A 14120-nucleotide genomic window follows, 5' to 3' on the forward strand; every position below is an offset into this window, starting at 1 on the left:
TCTGAATTTTAACAGCACTTCCTTCGAGGACTTCAAAGAACTTCAGATTCCTTTGAATCTTCCAAGTTATATCTCACATTATAGGCTCTGCTAGCACTGTTAGTCATTCTTTTATTGTGCCCATCTTAGTTTGTAATTATAGTTATTCAGTGATTGTTGGATAACTCTCATCCTGTTAAATTACAAACTCCATGAAGCTAAGGATTTGTGAACAAAAGTTCCTACTAAAGGGTGTACCACATAGTAGACCCATGGTACATATTTGCTGAAGGAATAAGTGAAGATAGATAGTTGTTTGGAATCACCTTTATTATTCTCATAGTTGATCTGACACTTAAGATGCTTAATAAATGTGAATGGGGCAAGTGGATATTGAGACATTTTTAAAGTACTGGAGAAATTAGGACTGGTGAAAGGAATTGTGGGTTCAGCTTGAGAAGACTTGAATGATACCTGCAGAGAAAATAGTGGTGATGTATTGGGAAAGGTGGCCAGTGGATGGGAATTTGAATGTGCTCTCCATTGACGGGGAGGTGTAGAGGTAGTGGATGGGAATTTGAATGTGCTCTCCATTGACGGGGAGGTGTAGAGGTAGTGGATGGGAATTTGAATGTGCTCTCCATTGACGGGGAGGTGTAGAGGTATTTAGTGAAGCCTGTGGTTTGTAAATCCTGGGTGTGTGAGTTGCAAGTGGAAACGTAGCTTAATCTTCTAGAGCAGATGGATGTGCCAGTTCCCATCTGAAGCTTTTGAATACTAGTAGCTGACTCAGTATCTGTCCTACAGAAAGCTCAGAGACTATTGCAAGTGTGTTTATTTCTTAACGAAATTAGAGATTTCCTTTTTTTTATTAACACTTTGTACTTAGTAACATTGTCATTAAATTTGCTGGCTAAAAGAAAAATTGGAGCAGTGGTTTCTTCAAGACATGGTAAGTGCATTCTTGTGGTTATATGGATAGAGGATTTTTATTTACTCCAAAAGAAAGCATGTCTTAACTTTATTTATAAAATAGTATAAAAATAATTTTCTTTTCCTTCATAGTAGATGCCAAAGTTCCTAAAACATTCCAGAATTCCCTTGTTCATCTTGGACTCAACACTATGAAATCCACAGAGATATGCATAGGTCGACCAGTGTTGCTTACCAGTGTGGATGGAAAACAAGAGGTAAGAAATTTTTTCTTTTTTTTAACCATGCTGAGGATTGAACCCAGGGCCTACATGGCACGTATACTTGCCATTCATACTAGGCAAGTCCTTTACCACTTGAGCCATGCCAGGGCCTTATTACTTTTGCCTGTGCTGGTCTCAACTTGAAATCCTCCTGACTCTGCCTCCCAGGTAGCAAGAATTACAGGCATATTCTTGGTTTAAAATTGGGGTTATTTTACTAATTTTAACTTTGAACACAAGCAGGGAGAAATGAAAAATATACATGTACATATATGTATATATGTGTGTGTGTACATGTATACATATATGTATACGTATATATACATATATACTATTCCTTTGATGTCTGTGGCTATGCTTGGAGTTATAGCTCCTAAAAGGTCATTGTTCTGGGTTTATATTGTACTTTTAAAAAATTCTTTACTGTATCTTGTAGAAGACAGGTGATGAATGTGTGAAGTTGACCCAGAAATATCTACTTCTTAAACATTTAAGACTGAAGAGATCTGGGTTCTGGTGAAGTGCTCATGCTGTGTCTTTCATCACTTCCTGGATGTAGTTTTAAGTTCCAGATTGGATTACTTTACAATTTATCTTGCTTTCAACATTTTTCTGAATTTCTTATCACCTGTAATGTCTTTGTCTTTTTTCCTAAATCTGCCTTCTACCATCTTCACTGTGAGCTCATCGTGATCTTTACAAAAGATATAATGTTTGTTGAAATAATTTATTTGTGAACCTATGTAGTATTTTATTTTTTCTAACTGCAATGTATCTTTTTGTAAGTTGTGTCAAAGTGTAACTGGCAAATTCATGTGCTAGTAGTGTGAAGCATCTTCCTTATAAATTCATGGTATTCTATGAATATTTTGCAACTCTTTTATTCAATTTCTCTGGGCAGGTCTATACAGCCTGGCCAGTGGCAGGATTTCCTGGAGGCAAGATTGGCCTGAGTGAAATGGCACAGAAGAATGTGGGTGTGAGGGCCGGTGATGTCATCTGGGTCCAGCCTCTTTTGGGGGCTATATTACAGGCTCAGGAAATGGACCTGGCACTGAGGTTTGGCTCTTTTCTTTGGTGATTGTCTGGATTAATGCTGCCCAGTGGAAGTATAATGAGAGTCACAATCATAAACTACATATGTAAGTTTTCATTTTCTAGTAGCCACACTTAAATAGTAAAGAGAAACAGGTAAAATGAATTATAATAGCATTTTGTTTAATGACTATATGTAAAATTTTAGCATATAACATTAGAAAAATTACTAATGTATTTTATGTCTTTTTTTTTCTTAAAAAAATTAAGTCTCCAAAATCCAGTATGTATGTATATTACAAATCTCAATTTGGATTAGCCACATTTTAAGTGTTTGATAGCTACATGTTGTGAGTAGTTAATTGCCTACTGTATAAGAAAGCACAAGCTAGATGAATGCCATGTAATGTATGGGATAGAGACTCTCATTCCTGAGGTCCATGTGCCCTGACATTTTAAATGAAAGGCATTATTACTGATGAACACTTAGCAGTATTTTTCATCTTGGCTTGCAATATAATCAAGATTTCTCTTCTTATAAAGGAGTAATTTACTGTGAGTAGAAAAGAAATGTTTTAATTAAGACACTCAAGCAAAGAACCTAATTGTGTATTTTAACTAATTAAGTATTCCACCTAGTAAAACCAAAGGTTATTACTATCACAGTTTTACATATCAGCATTTAAATAGTCCCTCACCAAAGACTAATTGTTTGAATCAGTCTATGAATACAGTATTTCATCTATCTTTTTGGAGATTCTATGTCAAATAGGTTTGTGACTTAGTCTGCATGTATCTGATCAAAATTTATTTAAAAAAGCAAATACCACCTTAATAACTTTGGGAATGTGCTTACATTATATACAAGAATCATGAAACATTTTCTAGTCAACATGTTGTTTAAAATATTTTCTTGTCTTTTTTTCTGCTTTTGTAAATTTTAAACTTGAGTTTTGGCATATTTTTGGCATACTTTTCCTCCAAAAACAGGAAAATGTTTTTGGAACATATAATAATCCTTTAATGAACATTAAAAAGCAGAAAGGAAAAGAGAAGACATTTGTTGAGCACCCTTTATATCTGATACTTTGTGTATATTGCATACACGTAGGCACACACATTAAGCCTTTTTCTTATTTAATCCTCTCATATCCCACCTGGTATCTATATTTACCCCTACCTCCTTTTTTTTTTTTTTTTTTTTAAGACAGGCTGGCCTCAAACTCAGGATCCTCCTGTCTCTTCTTGCCAAGTGCTGGGATTACAGCCATGCATTACCATTCCTGCCTTATTTATTCCCCCGCCCTTTTTTTTTTTTTTTTTTTTTTTTTTTTTTGCTGTACTGGGATTTGAACTCAGGGCCTTGAGTTGCTTGGCGGGTGCTCCACCACTTGACCCATGCCCCACCCTTTTATGCTTTAGTTATTTTTCAGATAGGGTCTTGCATTTATGCCTGGGCCAGCCTGGACTATGATCCTCATATTTATGCTTCATGCATAGTTGGAGTGAAAGGCACGTGCCACTATTGCCCAGCTTGCATTGGTGAGATAAGGTCTCATGAACTTTTTGTCCTGGCTATCCTTGATTCTTGATCCTTTCTATCCCCGGAATCCCCCTGATCTCTGCCTCATGAGTACCTAGGATTACAGGTGTGAGTCATCATACCCATTTTATGGTTTACCCCTTTTTAAACAGATGAGGCAGTGGACTCAACATGGAGAGGTACCTTAATACTCTTGGAGTAGTTAGTAGTACTGCTCAGATTAAAGACTGATCATCATACTGTGTTAGAACTGCTACATGCAGCAGCAGTTGAGTAGAGTTAGCATTGACTATAATCTGATCTAGCTTGACTTCAGGCCTCAGCAGACTTAGGTGAATAATAATTGTATGTGTTTAAAATAAAATCTTGGTTTTTAAAATTTTATTTAAAAAAATTACATCTTAAATGTGGCAGAAAAGTGCAGATAAGAAAGTTAATTTCCAATTAGGAAAATCAATAATTCTAGTCTGCTTAAATTATTTGTAACTGCAAATTGTTATTAGTAATGTTGGAGCTCCTTCTAGTGGATTTAAGTTTATCTGCATCCATTCTTTTTTTTAAAAAGCAAAACTGGTTGAGTACTTTTACTGTTCTTATTTGTAACTGTCTTCTATTCACGATTTAATAAATAAAATATTTTAAGTATAACTTGATTCAAAGTTTTATTAGCAGAATTAAATGAAAGCATTTAAGCCTCTAAGGCACCAGATTATAGATGATATTTTCCTTCCTGTAAGAAGTATCTGAAAAACACAGTCATTCCAAAATTGGGTAAACCATTTATTTTCACATTTAACCCTTTTGATGAGGTCTGTAACCGTGTACATGCCACTTTATACTGTGGTTTAGCTTTTTCAGCACCTAATACTAATTTCTATTCTCTTTTTTATAGTGACAAAGATAGGGAAATTAATGAAGATGAATTGACTGGCTGTATTTTGAGAAAACTAGGTGAGAATGATATTTTAAATTGTTTTCTAAAATAAAGCAGTAAGGTAGCAGCAAATAAAGTGCCCTTGAAATCTCGTAAATTTAATAGTTTTTTTTTTTTTCAAAATAACTTAAAGAATATTCCCCTCAAGAATGAATCCCCTTTTGAAACAGGTGTGTACTCCCAGTTAATTGACAGTTGAGTAGAGTGTATGGCTTGTCTGGACAAACCAACTTTTTAACCCTTGGGCTTTTGCTCTGAATTTTCAATGAGATGCATGTTGGAGTGTAGGGTTAGGTGTCCCATTTTCAATTGGACTTCCTGCCTCTTTGTTGATATGTTGGTAGAATATTGAATATATTGAGTGTAGAGGATTTGAGAGAACCATCTTTTCTATCTCCCGCTGGTACTATATCATATATGGGGAATATTAGGTCCTTTTCGTGACACTTACTTTGTTAGCAGTCCAGCTTTGATTTAGGCTCCTCAGTCAGTTTAGTAAGTTGCTATTAAAACATTAAAGTGTGGAAAAATTGTGCTAACATATATATTTAATAATTTTTTTTCTAGATGGGAAGATTGTTTTACCAGGCAACTTTCTCTATTGTACCTTCTATGGACGACTGTGCAAGTTACAAGTATTGAAAGTGAAAGGGGCAGATGGCATAATATTGGAAAGATCTCAGAGTGACTCTGGCACTGATGCCCAGGAAATGACTTCTGAATGTTCCAGCATGGAAACCAATAGCCTGGATATATCCTTGCAGCTAAGCCAGTTAAATCTGGAAGAGCCCCGGAGCCCAGCATCAAGAAGTACTCCTTATAAACCTGTTGATGACAGAATTACAAATAAAGCCAGTGACATTTTGTTGGATGTTACACAGAGCCCTGGGGATGGCAGTGGACTTGGGCTACAGGAAGTTACAGGTCTTAAATGTAATTTTGAGTCAGCTAGAGAAGGAAATAAGGAGCTTATCAATGAAGACAGACTGGTAAAACCAACCAACGTGGGACCAAACTGCAATACTGATACTTTTTATTTTATTTCTTCAACAACAAGAATCAATCTTAAAAAGATTCATACAAATTTAAAAGAGCAAGACAGCCAATTCAAAGTAACTTATGACATGATTGGAGGCTTAAACAGTCAGCTGAAAGCAATTAGAGAAATAATTGAATTGCCTCTCAAACAGCCTGAACTTTTCAAGAGTTTTGGTATGACATCTCAGTTTATTTTGCCCAGATGTGTTATATTCAAACTAAAAAGTAGGCCAGTTCCACTTATTGTTCACTCTCTTTTCCTGTGTTTATTTTCTTAGTAATAGGTATGGTAGAATGCAATAGTTGCTTTGGGAGTTTCTCTGGTCTCTAGGGTATGATGTGTGTGTGAGTGAGTTTTGTCTTTTTTTTTTTCTTGTTGGTGTTTGAGCCGTGGGCCTTGCTGCTCTATCACTTGAGCCATGCCCCTAGTCCTGTTGGCTTTGGTCATTTTTAAGGTAGGGTCTTATGTTTATGCTTGGGGCAGCCTGGACCATCATCTTCCCATTTATGCTTCCTGGTAGCTGGGATAATGGGGGTAGGGGGTCTTATGAATTTCTTGCTCAGACTGGCCTCAAACTGTGAACTTCCTGATCCCTGTTTCTTGAGTAGCTAGGATTACAGGATTGAACCATAGCACCTGGACCCTTGTCTTTTCTAATAGCATATATCCACTGTTGCTTGAATTGGATCCATAATAAATACCTTGTCGTGTGAGATTGGCTGTAATGACTGAATAAATAAACATTCACATGGGTTGGATAAAAATTCTTTGCTAGGCAACATAGCTATGTGCAGGTCTCTTTACAATGAAGCAAATAGTTAAAGGCAACACAACTTCTACATGGTTGCTACCTAGATCTTTTGCTTATTTTTGGTGCAAGTGATGGGTGTTTTTTCCTTTCTTTTGAATCTATATGTATATAAAGTGTTTTGCTAGTAATGTATGTATGTTCCAAGATGGCTATTTGGAAAGAAATTGGGATTTCTGCCTTGTTTTTGTCTGCTCATTGTGTCTGGATTTTGTGTTCTGGGATTGTTGAATTCTGCATGCCCCATGTATGGGGCATGACAACAATGTGGATGTACAGTTTTTTTTTTTTTTTTAATCAACATGCTTCTCGTGGTTTGTGGTCTTCAGAGACAGTAAGTGTCATTGCTGAGGGTCAATGTTTGGGATAAATAGCACATTTTTCTGGGGGTTAGGGAAGACAGTCTGGCTCCTAACTTTATAATGCAAGGTAAGCGTACATTTATAACTCATGTTTGAAGTTGTATGACACCATTTATAAGAAACCTAGTAATGATGAATTCAGTGTTCTCTGTTTCTTCTAGGAATTCCGACCCCTAGAGGAGTATTACTCTATGGTCCTCCGGGTACTGGAAAAACAATGATTGCCAGGGCTGTTGCTAATGAAGTTGGAGCTTATGTTTCTGTAATTAATGGCCCTGAAATTATAAGCAAGTAGGTACATGACTTAAAGTAAATTTAGTATTATTATATATACCTCTCAAATGTGGCTTTTTAAAGTGGCTGCATGTATTCTGTTTGGACATTTCATGTTTTTTTTTTAGGAGGATGGTGCTAGGGATTGAACTTAGGGCCTTTCACATGCTAAGCAAATGTTGTACCATTTGAGCCATGCCTCTAGCCCTTTTATTTTTAGATGGGGGTCTTATGCTTTTTTTCTAGCCTTGAACTGTGTGTGATCTTCATACCTACACTTCCTGTGTAGTTGGAATTACAGGTATGTACCACCACATCTGGCTTGTTCTTTGAGATAGGGTCTTGCTAACTTTTTTGCCCAGGTTAGCCTTGAATTGCCATCCTCCTATCTCTTCTCCCAAATAGCTGGGATTAAAGGTGTGAGTCACTGCACCTGGGTTTAAAAAATTTGCTTTGAGTAAATGTAAAATAAACAAATAAATAATAAATATAAAAAATAAGCTTGGAAAATAATTTTTGAAAGTAATTTTTGAAAGTAATTTTATGTATTCTGGAAGTATTTGAAAACTCAGATTAGTTTTTATAGTTTTTTTTTTTTTTGGCAATATTAGAGTTTGAACTCAGGGCTTTGTGTTTATTAAGCAGGCACTCTACCACTTGAGCCACTCTTCCAGCCCCAAGACAAAGTTTTTAAAACAATTTTTTTTATTTGTTACAGATTCTATGGTGAGACTGAAGCAAGATTACGTCTGATATTTGCTGAAGCCACTATACGGTACTATTTATGTTTTAATGTTTTGGAATTAATTGTCAGGGTTGTATTAATTAAAGCAAGACTCTGGCAGTTTGTACAAAAAATAAATACTACAAAACTAGTGATAGCTCTAGGAATAGATTATAGATTTAATGAAATTTTGCTTAACCTAGTTCTATGTAATATTATTTTCAAGTTTGGTAAATGAGTCATTAAGTTACATAAAGTAGTAGACAATGGTGTTTGATAAGTCATGTGACTTGAGCATGCAAATCTATCTGTCTCTTTCTTTAGAGTACTGATACTTGATTCCCTTAGTAGACTCTTTTCAAAGCATAAAATACTTTGAAAGCTTTGCTTTGATTTGTTTTGAAGGGATAAATCTTTTGCTCTTTAGAAAATTATTTTTATTCCTGAGTTTAGGCTATATTGTTATACTGCAGTGATTATTAGAATATGGTCTCTTACTTGGTCTAATATTATTCTTAATATGGCTGTGTTTCTGTCATTGTTTTGATATTTAACATTACACTACTCATTAATTATTAAAGAACTTAGATTTTAAGTTTTTTGGCTCTGGTGATATAAGAAATAAGTGGTTTGTAGTCCCAATAACTGAAAATTTGAGGACCTTATTATTACACCATTTTGTGTTTTTTTGTTAGGTTGATGGTAGTTGAGATTTTCTCTTGTGAGAGAATTCACATCTCTTTATGGCAGATTTGGTCATCTTAAAAAATCTTAAAAGTACTTTTTTTAGTAGTCTAGAAAGAAATAAGAGGCCATTTTTAGTTTTTATTGTTTGGATTTTAAACCTACTCCAAGGGATATCTGGCCTTTTTTTTGGTAGTATTGGGGATTGAACTTAGAGCCTCATGCTTTCTAAGGAGGCACTCCACTGCTTGAGTCATTCCACCAGCCCTCGACCTCAGGTTCTGAATTGGTCCAGTCCTAACAATTTACTGGCAATTGGTGGGAAGCTGTATCTTGGTGAAATGCTCATCTCTGCTTCATGAGAAGTAGATATTTATTGACACTGTCTTTTAGTGAGAGCAGATAGACTAGAATGTGAGGTTGATGAGTTAAATAATTTGGGCTAGAATCTAAGGTTTTTCAGCTTACTATTCTAATGCTTTTGTTTTTAATATTAAATAAATTCAAAATTTGATATGTTGCTTTCAATTTAAAAAACTGAAACTAAACCTTAAAATTAAATGTAAATTATATTTTATTTTCTTGTTTTTAGGCAACCGTCAATTATTTTTATTGATGAACTGGATGCACTTTGCCCTAAAAGAGAAGGAGCTCATAATGAAGTGGAAAAAAGAGTTGTAGCTTCCCTGTTAACACTGATGGATGGCATTGGCTCTGTAAGTGCAGCACTAGTATTGATTCTGTTTAGGAAGGGGTTGCTGCCTTTTTTTTTTCCCTTGGTAGTACTGGGGTTTGAACTCAGGGTTTCACGCTTGATAGGCAGGGGCTCTACAACTTGAACCACTGGGCCAGTCCTGTTTTGTGTTAGGTAATTTCGAGATAGGTTCTTGTGAACTATTTGCTCTGATTGGCCTCAAACCACATCCTCCTGACCTCTGCCTCCTGGGTATCTAGGATCACTGGCATGAGCCACCAGTTCCTAGCAAGGAGTTGCTTCTTAATGTACATGTAATGGCAAAAGCTACTAAATGTGTCTAGGTCTTTGGGTACTTTAGGATAAGGGAAAAATATCAAGCATATAACTAGGGCAAGACTCATAAAATAATTTGCTTCAGTAGATCATTTAGTAATTGCTAGGACAACATAACTTGGCTTATTTTTCTAGCCCATAAAATAATGCATTATGATGGATTTCTTTTATGATAGGTGATATTAACTTAAAAACTTAAAAGGAAGATTCAGCATTAAGTTTTAGAGAATTTTACTCAGAAATATCATGAGTTTTTCTTTTGTTTTTTGTTTTGTGAGATAGGATCTCACTGTGTGGTATAGGCTTGCCTCAAACTCACTGTGCTTCTGCTTCGGTTTCCTGAGTGCTGGGATTACATATATATACCCGCCTAGGGTATATAATCTTGTCTTAATAAAAACTACGTGCTAATTATGAATGGAACAATTAATACAGAAACAGGAATGAAAAAAATTCTCAGATTCCTGACATCTGTTAACCAGAAAAATGTACTTCTTAGAACCAAAAGGAATTTTAGATACTGTGGAGTCTCATGCCTTCCTTTTGCACATCAAAAACTAGACAATTAAAAGTTTTTGTTTTTTTACTGCTTTTTGGTAGAAACTTGAATGTTTGAAAATGATGTGAATGTTTGGTATTCAGTCAGATCTAACTGTTAAGTAGGCACATTGTCTTTCTGGATGACCATAATTTCACCTTGAAGGTGAATACTGAGAGCTGTATTATAATTAATACATCAGTTAGAAGGCTCAGTGCTGGAGGATCTTAGTCACCATGTCAGTCGGCCATTGGAATGAGCCTGCTGTGGACTGGTGTCTTTGCCTTTGGACAGGACTAGAAGCACATGACACTGATGTTTAGTCCTAAAATATTTAAGTACTTGTATTTTTGCTTTTAAACTAATAATTCATAAATTCACAGTAGTCCATGCACTTTCTGTTGGCACATTCAACATAATTGATTAGGTTTGAATTTTTTGTGTTTTTTTTTCTGGTTTTTTGAGACAGAGTCTTACTGTATAGTCCAGACTGGTCTGGATCCTCTTGCCTCAGCCTCCCCAGTTCTGGGGTCACTGGGGGCCCTTAAATTTAATCACATTCCATTTATGCTTGTCTCTGTGAAATTATACTTGGGTTATTGACTAAAATATTAGGTGGTATTCTCAGGTGGCTGATCATGACTGTAGTCCTGATAATAATTTCATTTTCAGAGAGTAAAAAAATCTGTATATATTGAAGGGTAGTTCATACTTGGATATTGGTTATGTTGTCTGTATTTTCAAGAGTTAAATAATTCGTCAACAATATAAAATGTGAGGAAGGCTTTTTAAACAAGTTCCTAATGGAGCCTTATTCTGTTTGAATACTATATAGGTTGTAATCTTTGCTTTCAAGTAAAGGAAAAGGACTACTTAAAGCAATTAAAACAACTATGTGTAGATTTTCATATATTATTCATGATAATGGTGTATTTAATATACTATAAGTGAGAGGAATGTCCCTTAGAATAGATGAAGATGTAAGTATTGGAAAGCTAAGCTTTGAAAAAAATGTTTAATCAAAACCAATTATAAACAAAATTTATTAAGGGCTTGTGCTTAATATCCTCAGCAGACTCAGTCTTTCTTGTCTACCCCCCTATTTCTTTTTAACTTTTAGAAAACGCATAATTGTTTTCATTTTATTTCATTAGGAAGGAAGTGAAGGAAAGGTGTTGGTCCTTGGGGCCACAAATCGCCCCCAGGCATTAGATGCTGCCCTCCGAAGGCCTGGACGATTTGACAAAGAAATTGAGATTGGAATTCCTAATGCTCAGGACCGGCTAGATATTCTCCAGAAACTGCTTCAAAGGGTACCCCATTTGCTTAATAAAGCTGAACTGCTACGGCTGGCAAATAGTGCTTATGGATATGTTGGAGCAGACCTGAAAGCTTTGTGTAATGAAGCTGGTGAGTCTGACTTGCTTTGATGAGCCTACACTGATGGACCTTAACTCTGGTTTATTTATATACTGCTGATTTATTTATATCTCATTTATTTCTTTATGGAAGTAGTTGTACTTTTTTCCATTCAAAAATATATTTATTGAAAATCTTAGATGATTCAGAAAACTGAAAAAAAGGTCACTCATCCTAGTTTCCAAAGATAACCACTGTTGGTATAACACACATTCTTTTATGTTTTTCCTAAGCACGTGTGTGAGAACACAGGTATGCTCATGTGCTTTACCAGATGCATAGATGGCACTGTTGATAGCGCCATGGAAATCAGGGAGAAGCGTCCGCAGCAAGATTATAGTTTTACTTAGGGAGTGCTGGAAAAGTACTCCGTGGAATATTCCTATGCTGTGGAGTATGTCACAATGATGTTTTAACTCTGAAAATGTTTAAGGGACATTATTAATCAGTAATACATTTAAAAAACTTTACCATGGCAGAACTATAGTTACTTGGGAAGATTTTAAGATCTTTTACTGTTTCACAGTATTTCTGAGTAATTTCAACCATGGAAAATGTATTTAAATCAAGGTAGTTTTTATAAGCTGTTGAAATATTTGATCCACAAGGTAAGAATTTGTTGAAAAAAAAAAATTCTGATAATCTTTTATTTTGTCCTGAAAGGGGTATGTATTTTCTGGTAATCTTTAGAGGCAGGGAACATATCTCAAAATGCCTTTAGTTTGCCAATAATCTTAGGTTCATTAAATTTATTTCTTCCTCTGTTTATAAGCCTATGTATCTAAATGCTTTTATACTTGGGAGGAATTTTTGTTCCAGTTGTGGCATTCTGATGTTATAGTTTTGACCTATCTAATATTTTTATAAGATGCTTTAAAGAATGTTTAACCTTGCTAATAATGGAAGCAATTCCTGAATTAGAAATTTTGTTATTTTAGAGCTCTAGTTCAGAAATATGGCAGCTTTTATCTCCAAATCATTGATTCATGGTTGTCTAATTTAGTGGACTTTGAAGACCCTTCCCTTAGTCCTTTCATCCTTTTTATCTGTTTGATGTGTATATGGAAACAGGTTCAGAGAAGGAAAAACAGGAAAAGAAAACTTGGAAAAATATTTGTAGAATTTTCTTACTCTTGGTGGAGAAAATCAGTTTTATTTCATTCTCTTTGTTCATTACAATACCTAGTGGAGGAGACTGTACATTATATAGTCTGCCTAGGTAATTATAAACATTCTTCAGTTCATTATGGTTTGGACTGTGGTCCTTTCCACTTTCTGTGCTACTTCTACCTTGATAGGGAGTGGTGGGCCTGGATATAGAATTAAATTTCTCAGGGAGCAAGAAATAGACATATCAGGCTTGTGTTCTCAGGCAAGTTTTTAGCCTTATCTGAGCCTTAGTTTTCTCCATTTGTAAATTGAGGAGGTTTGGGTAGATAGTGCATTTAAAACCATGACCTTTGCTCCATATAAGGGAAAATCAGAAAGACATGAAGAAAAAAGAAAGAAAAATAGGAAGAATTAGAAAGAAAACAGAAAGGGAGAAGAAAATAAAGAAGTACCAAATTCTTCACTTAGCCTATCCTGTCTGCATTAGCTACTTTTAGATGTGTGGCCTTCTGCACTTGATATTTTCTCTTTTCTATCTGTTGTCTGAATAACTTAGGTGGTTAGTTGGGGCTTTCCTCTACAACCATCTTAGAAACAATGCTGCAAAGTAGACTAATGTTTACTTTAGGAAGTAAATGCATTTTTTTTCTTTGAAACAGTTGTATAATTTTTGACTAAATACTTTTTTTTTTTTTATTTTTTTTTTTTATTTTTATTTTTTTCTTTTATTATTCATATGTACATACAAGGCTTGGTTTATTTCTCCCCCCTGCCCCCACCCCCTCCCTTACCACCCACTCCACCCCCTCCCGCTCCCCCCCTCAATACCCAGCAGAAACTATTTTGCCCTTATCTCTAATTTTGTTGTAGAGAGAGTATAGGCAATAATAGGAAGGAACAAGGGGTTTTGCTGGTTGAGATAAGGATAGCTATACAGGGCATTGACTCACATTGATTTCCTGTGCATGGGTGTTACCTTCTAGGTTAATTCTTTTTAATCTAACCTTTTCTCTAGTTCCTGGTCCTCTTTTCCTATTGGCCTCAGTTGCTTTAAGGTATCTGCTTTAGTTTCTCTGCATTAAGGGCAACAAATGCTAGCTAGTTTTTTAGGTGTCTTACCTATCCTCACCCCTCCCTTGTGTGCTCTCGCTTTTATCATGTACTCATAGTCCAATCCCCTTGTTGTGTTTGCCCTTGATCTAATGTCCACATATGAGGGAGAACATACGATTTTTGGTCTTTTGAGCCAGGCTAACCTCACTCAGAATGATGTTCTCCAATTCCATCCATTTACCAGCGAATGATAACATTTCGTTCTTCTTCATGGCTGCATAAAATTCCATTGTGTATAGATACCACATTTTCTTAATCCATTCGTCAGTGCTGGGGCATCTTGGCTGTTTCCATAACTTGGCTATTGTGAATAGTGCCGCAATAAACATGGAT

General features: G+C 35.5%; 1 protein-coding gene across 4 annotated transcripts in view; it reads left to right on the top strand.

Annotated features, from left to right (window-relative positions):
• Afg2a (AFG2 AAA ATPase homolog A) overlaps window positions 1–14120 on the top strand; it is a 314577-nt gene that overhangs the window by 1313 nt on the left and 299144 nt on the right. For 3 of the 4 annotated variants that reach the window (XM_074041682.1, XM_074041683.1, XM_020172255.2), the window contains exons 2-9: window positions 1045–1169; window positions 2077–2234; window positions 4646–4704; window positions 5255–5899; window positions 7058–7187; window positions 7888–7944; window positions 9170–9293; window positions 11300–11555. In XM_074041682.1, the coding sequence (XP_073897783.1) occupies window positions 1045–1169; window positions 2077–2234; window positions 4646–4704; window positions 5255–5899; window positions 7058–7187; window positions 7888–7944; window positions 9170–9293; window positions 11300–11555 (1554 nt within the window). The remainder of the gene's footprint in view (window positions 1–1044; window positions 1170–2076; window positions 2235–4645; window positions 4705–5254; window positions 5900–7057; window positions 7188–7887; window positions 7945–9169; window positions 9294–11299; window positions 11556–14120) is intronic. The other variant, XM_020172263.2, reaches the window with a different exon arrangement.

Source organism: Castor canadensis, chromosome 9 (assembly GCF_047511655.1).
Source record: "Castor canadensis chromosome 9, mCasCan1.hap1v2, whole genome shotgun sequence".
Classification (NCBI taxonomy): Eukaryota; Metazoa; Chordata; class Mammalia; order Rodentia; family Castoridae; genus Castor; species Castor canadensis.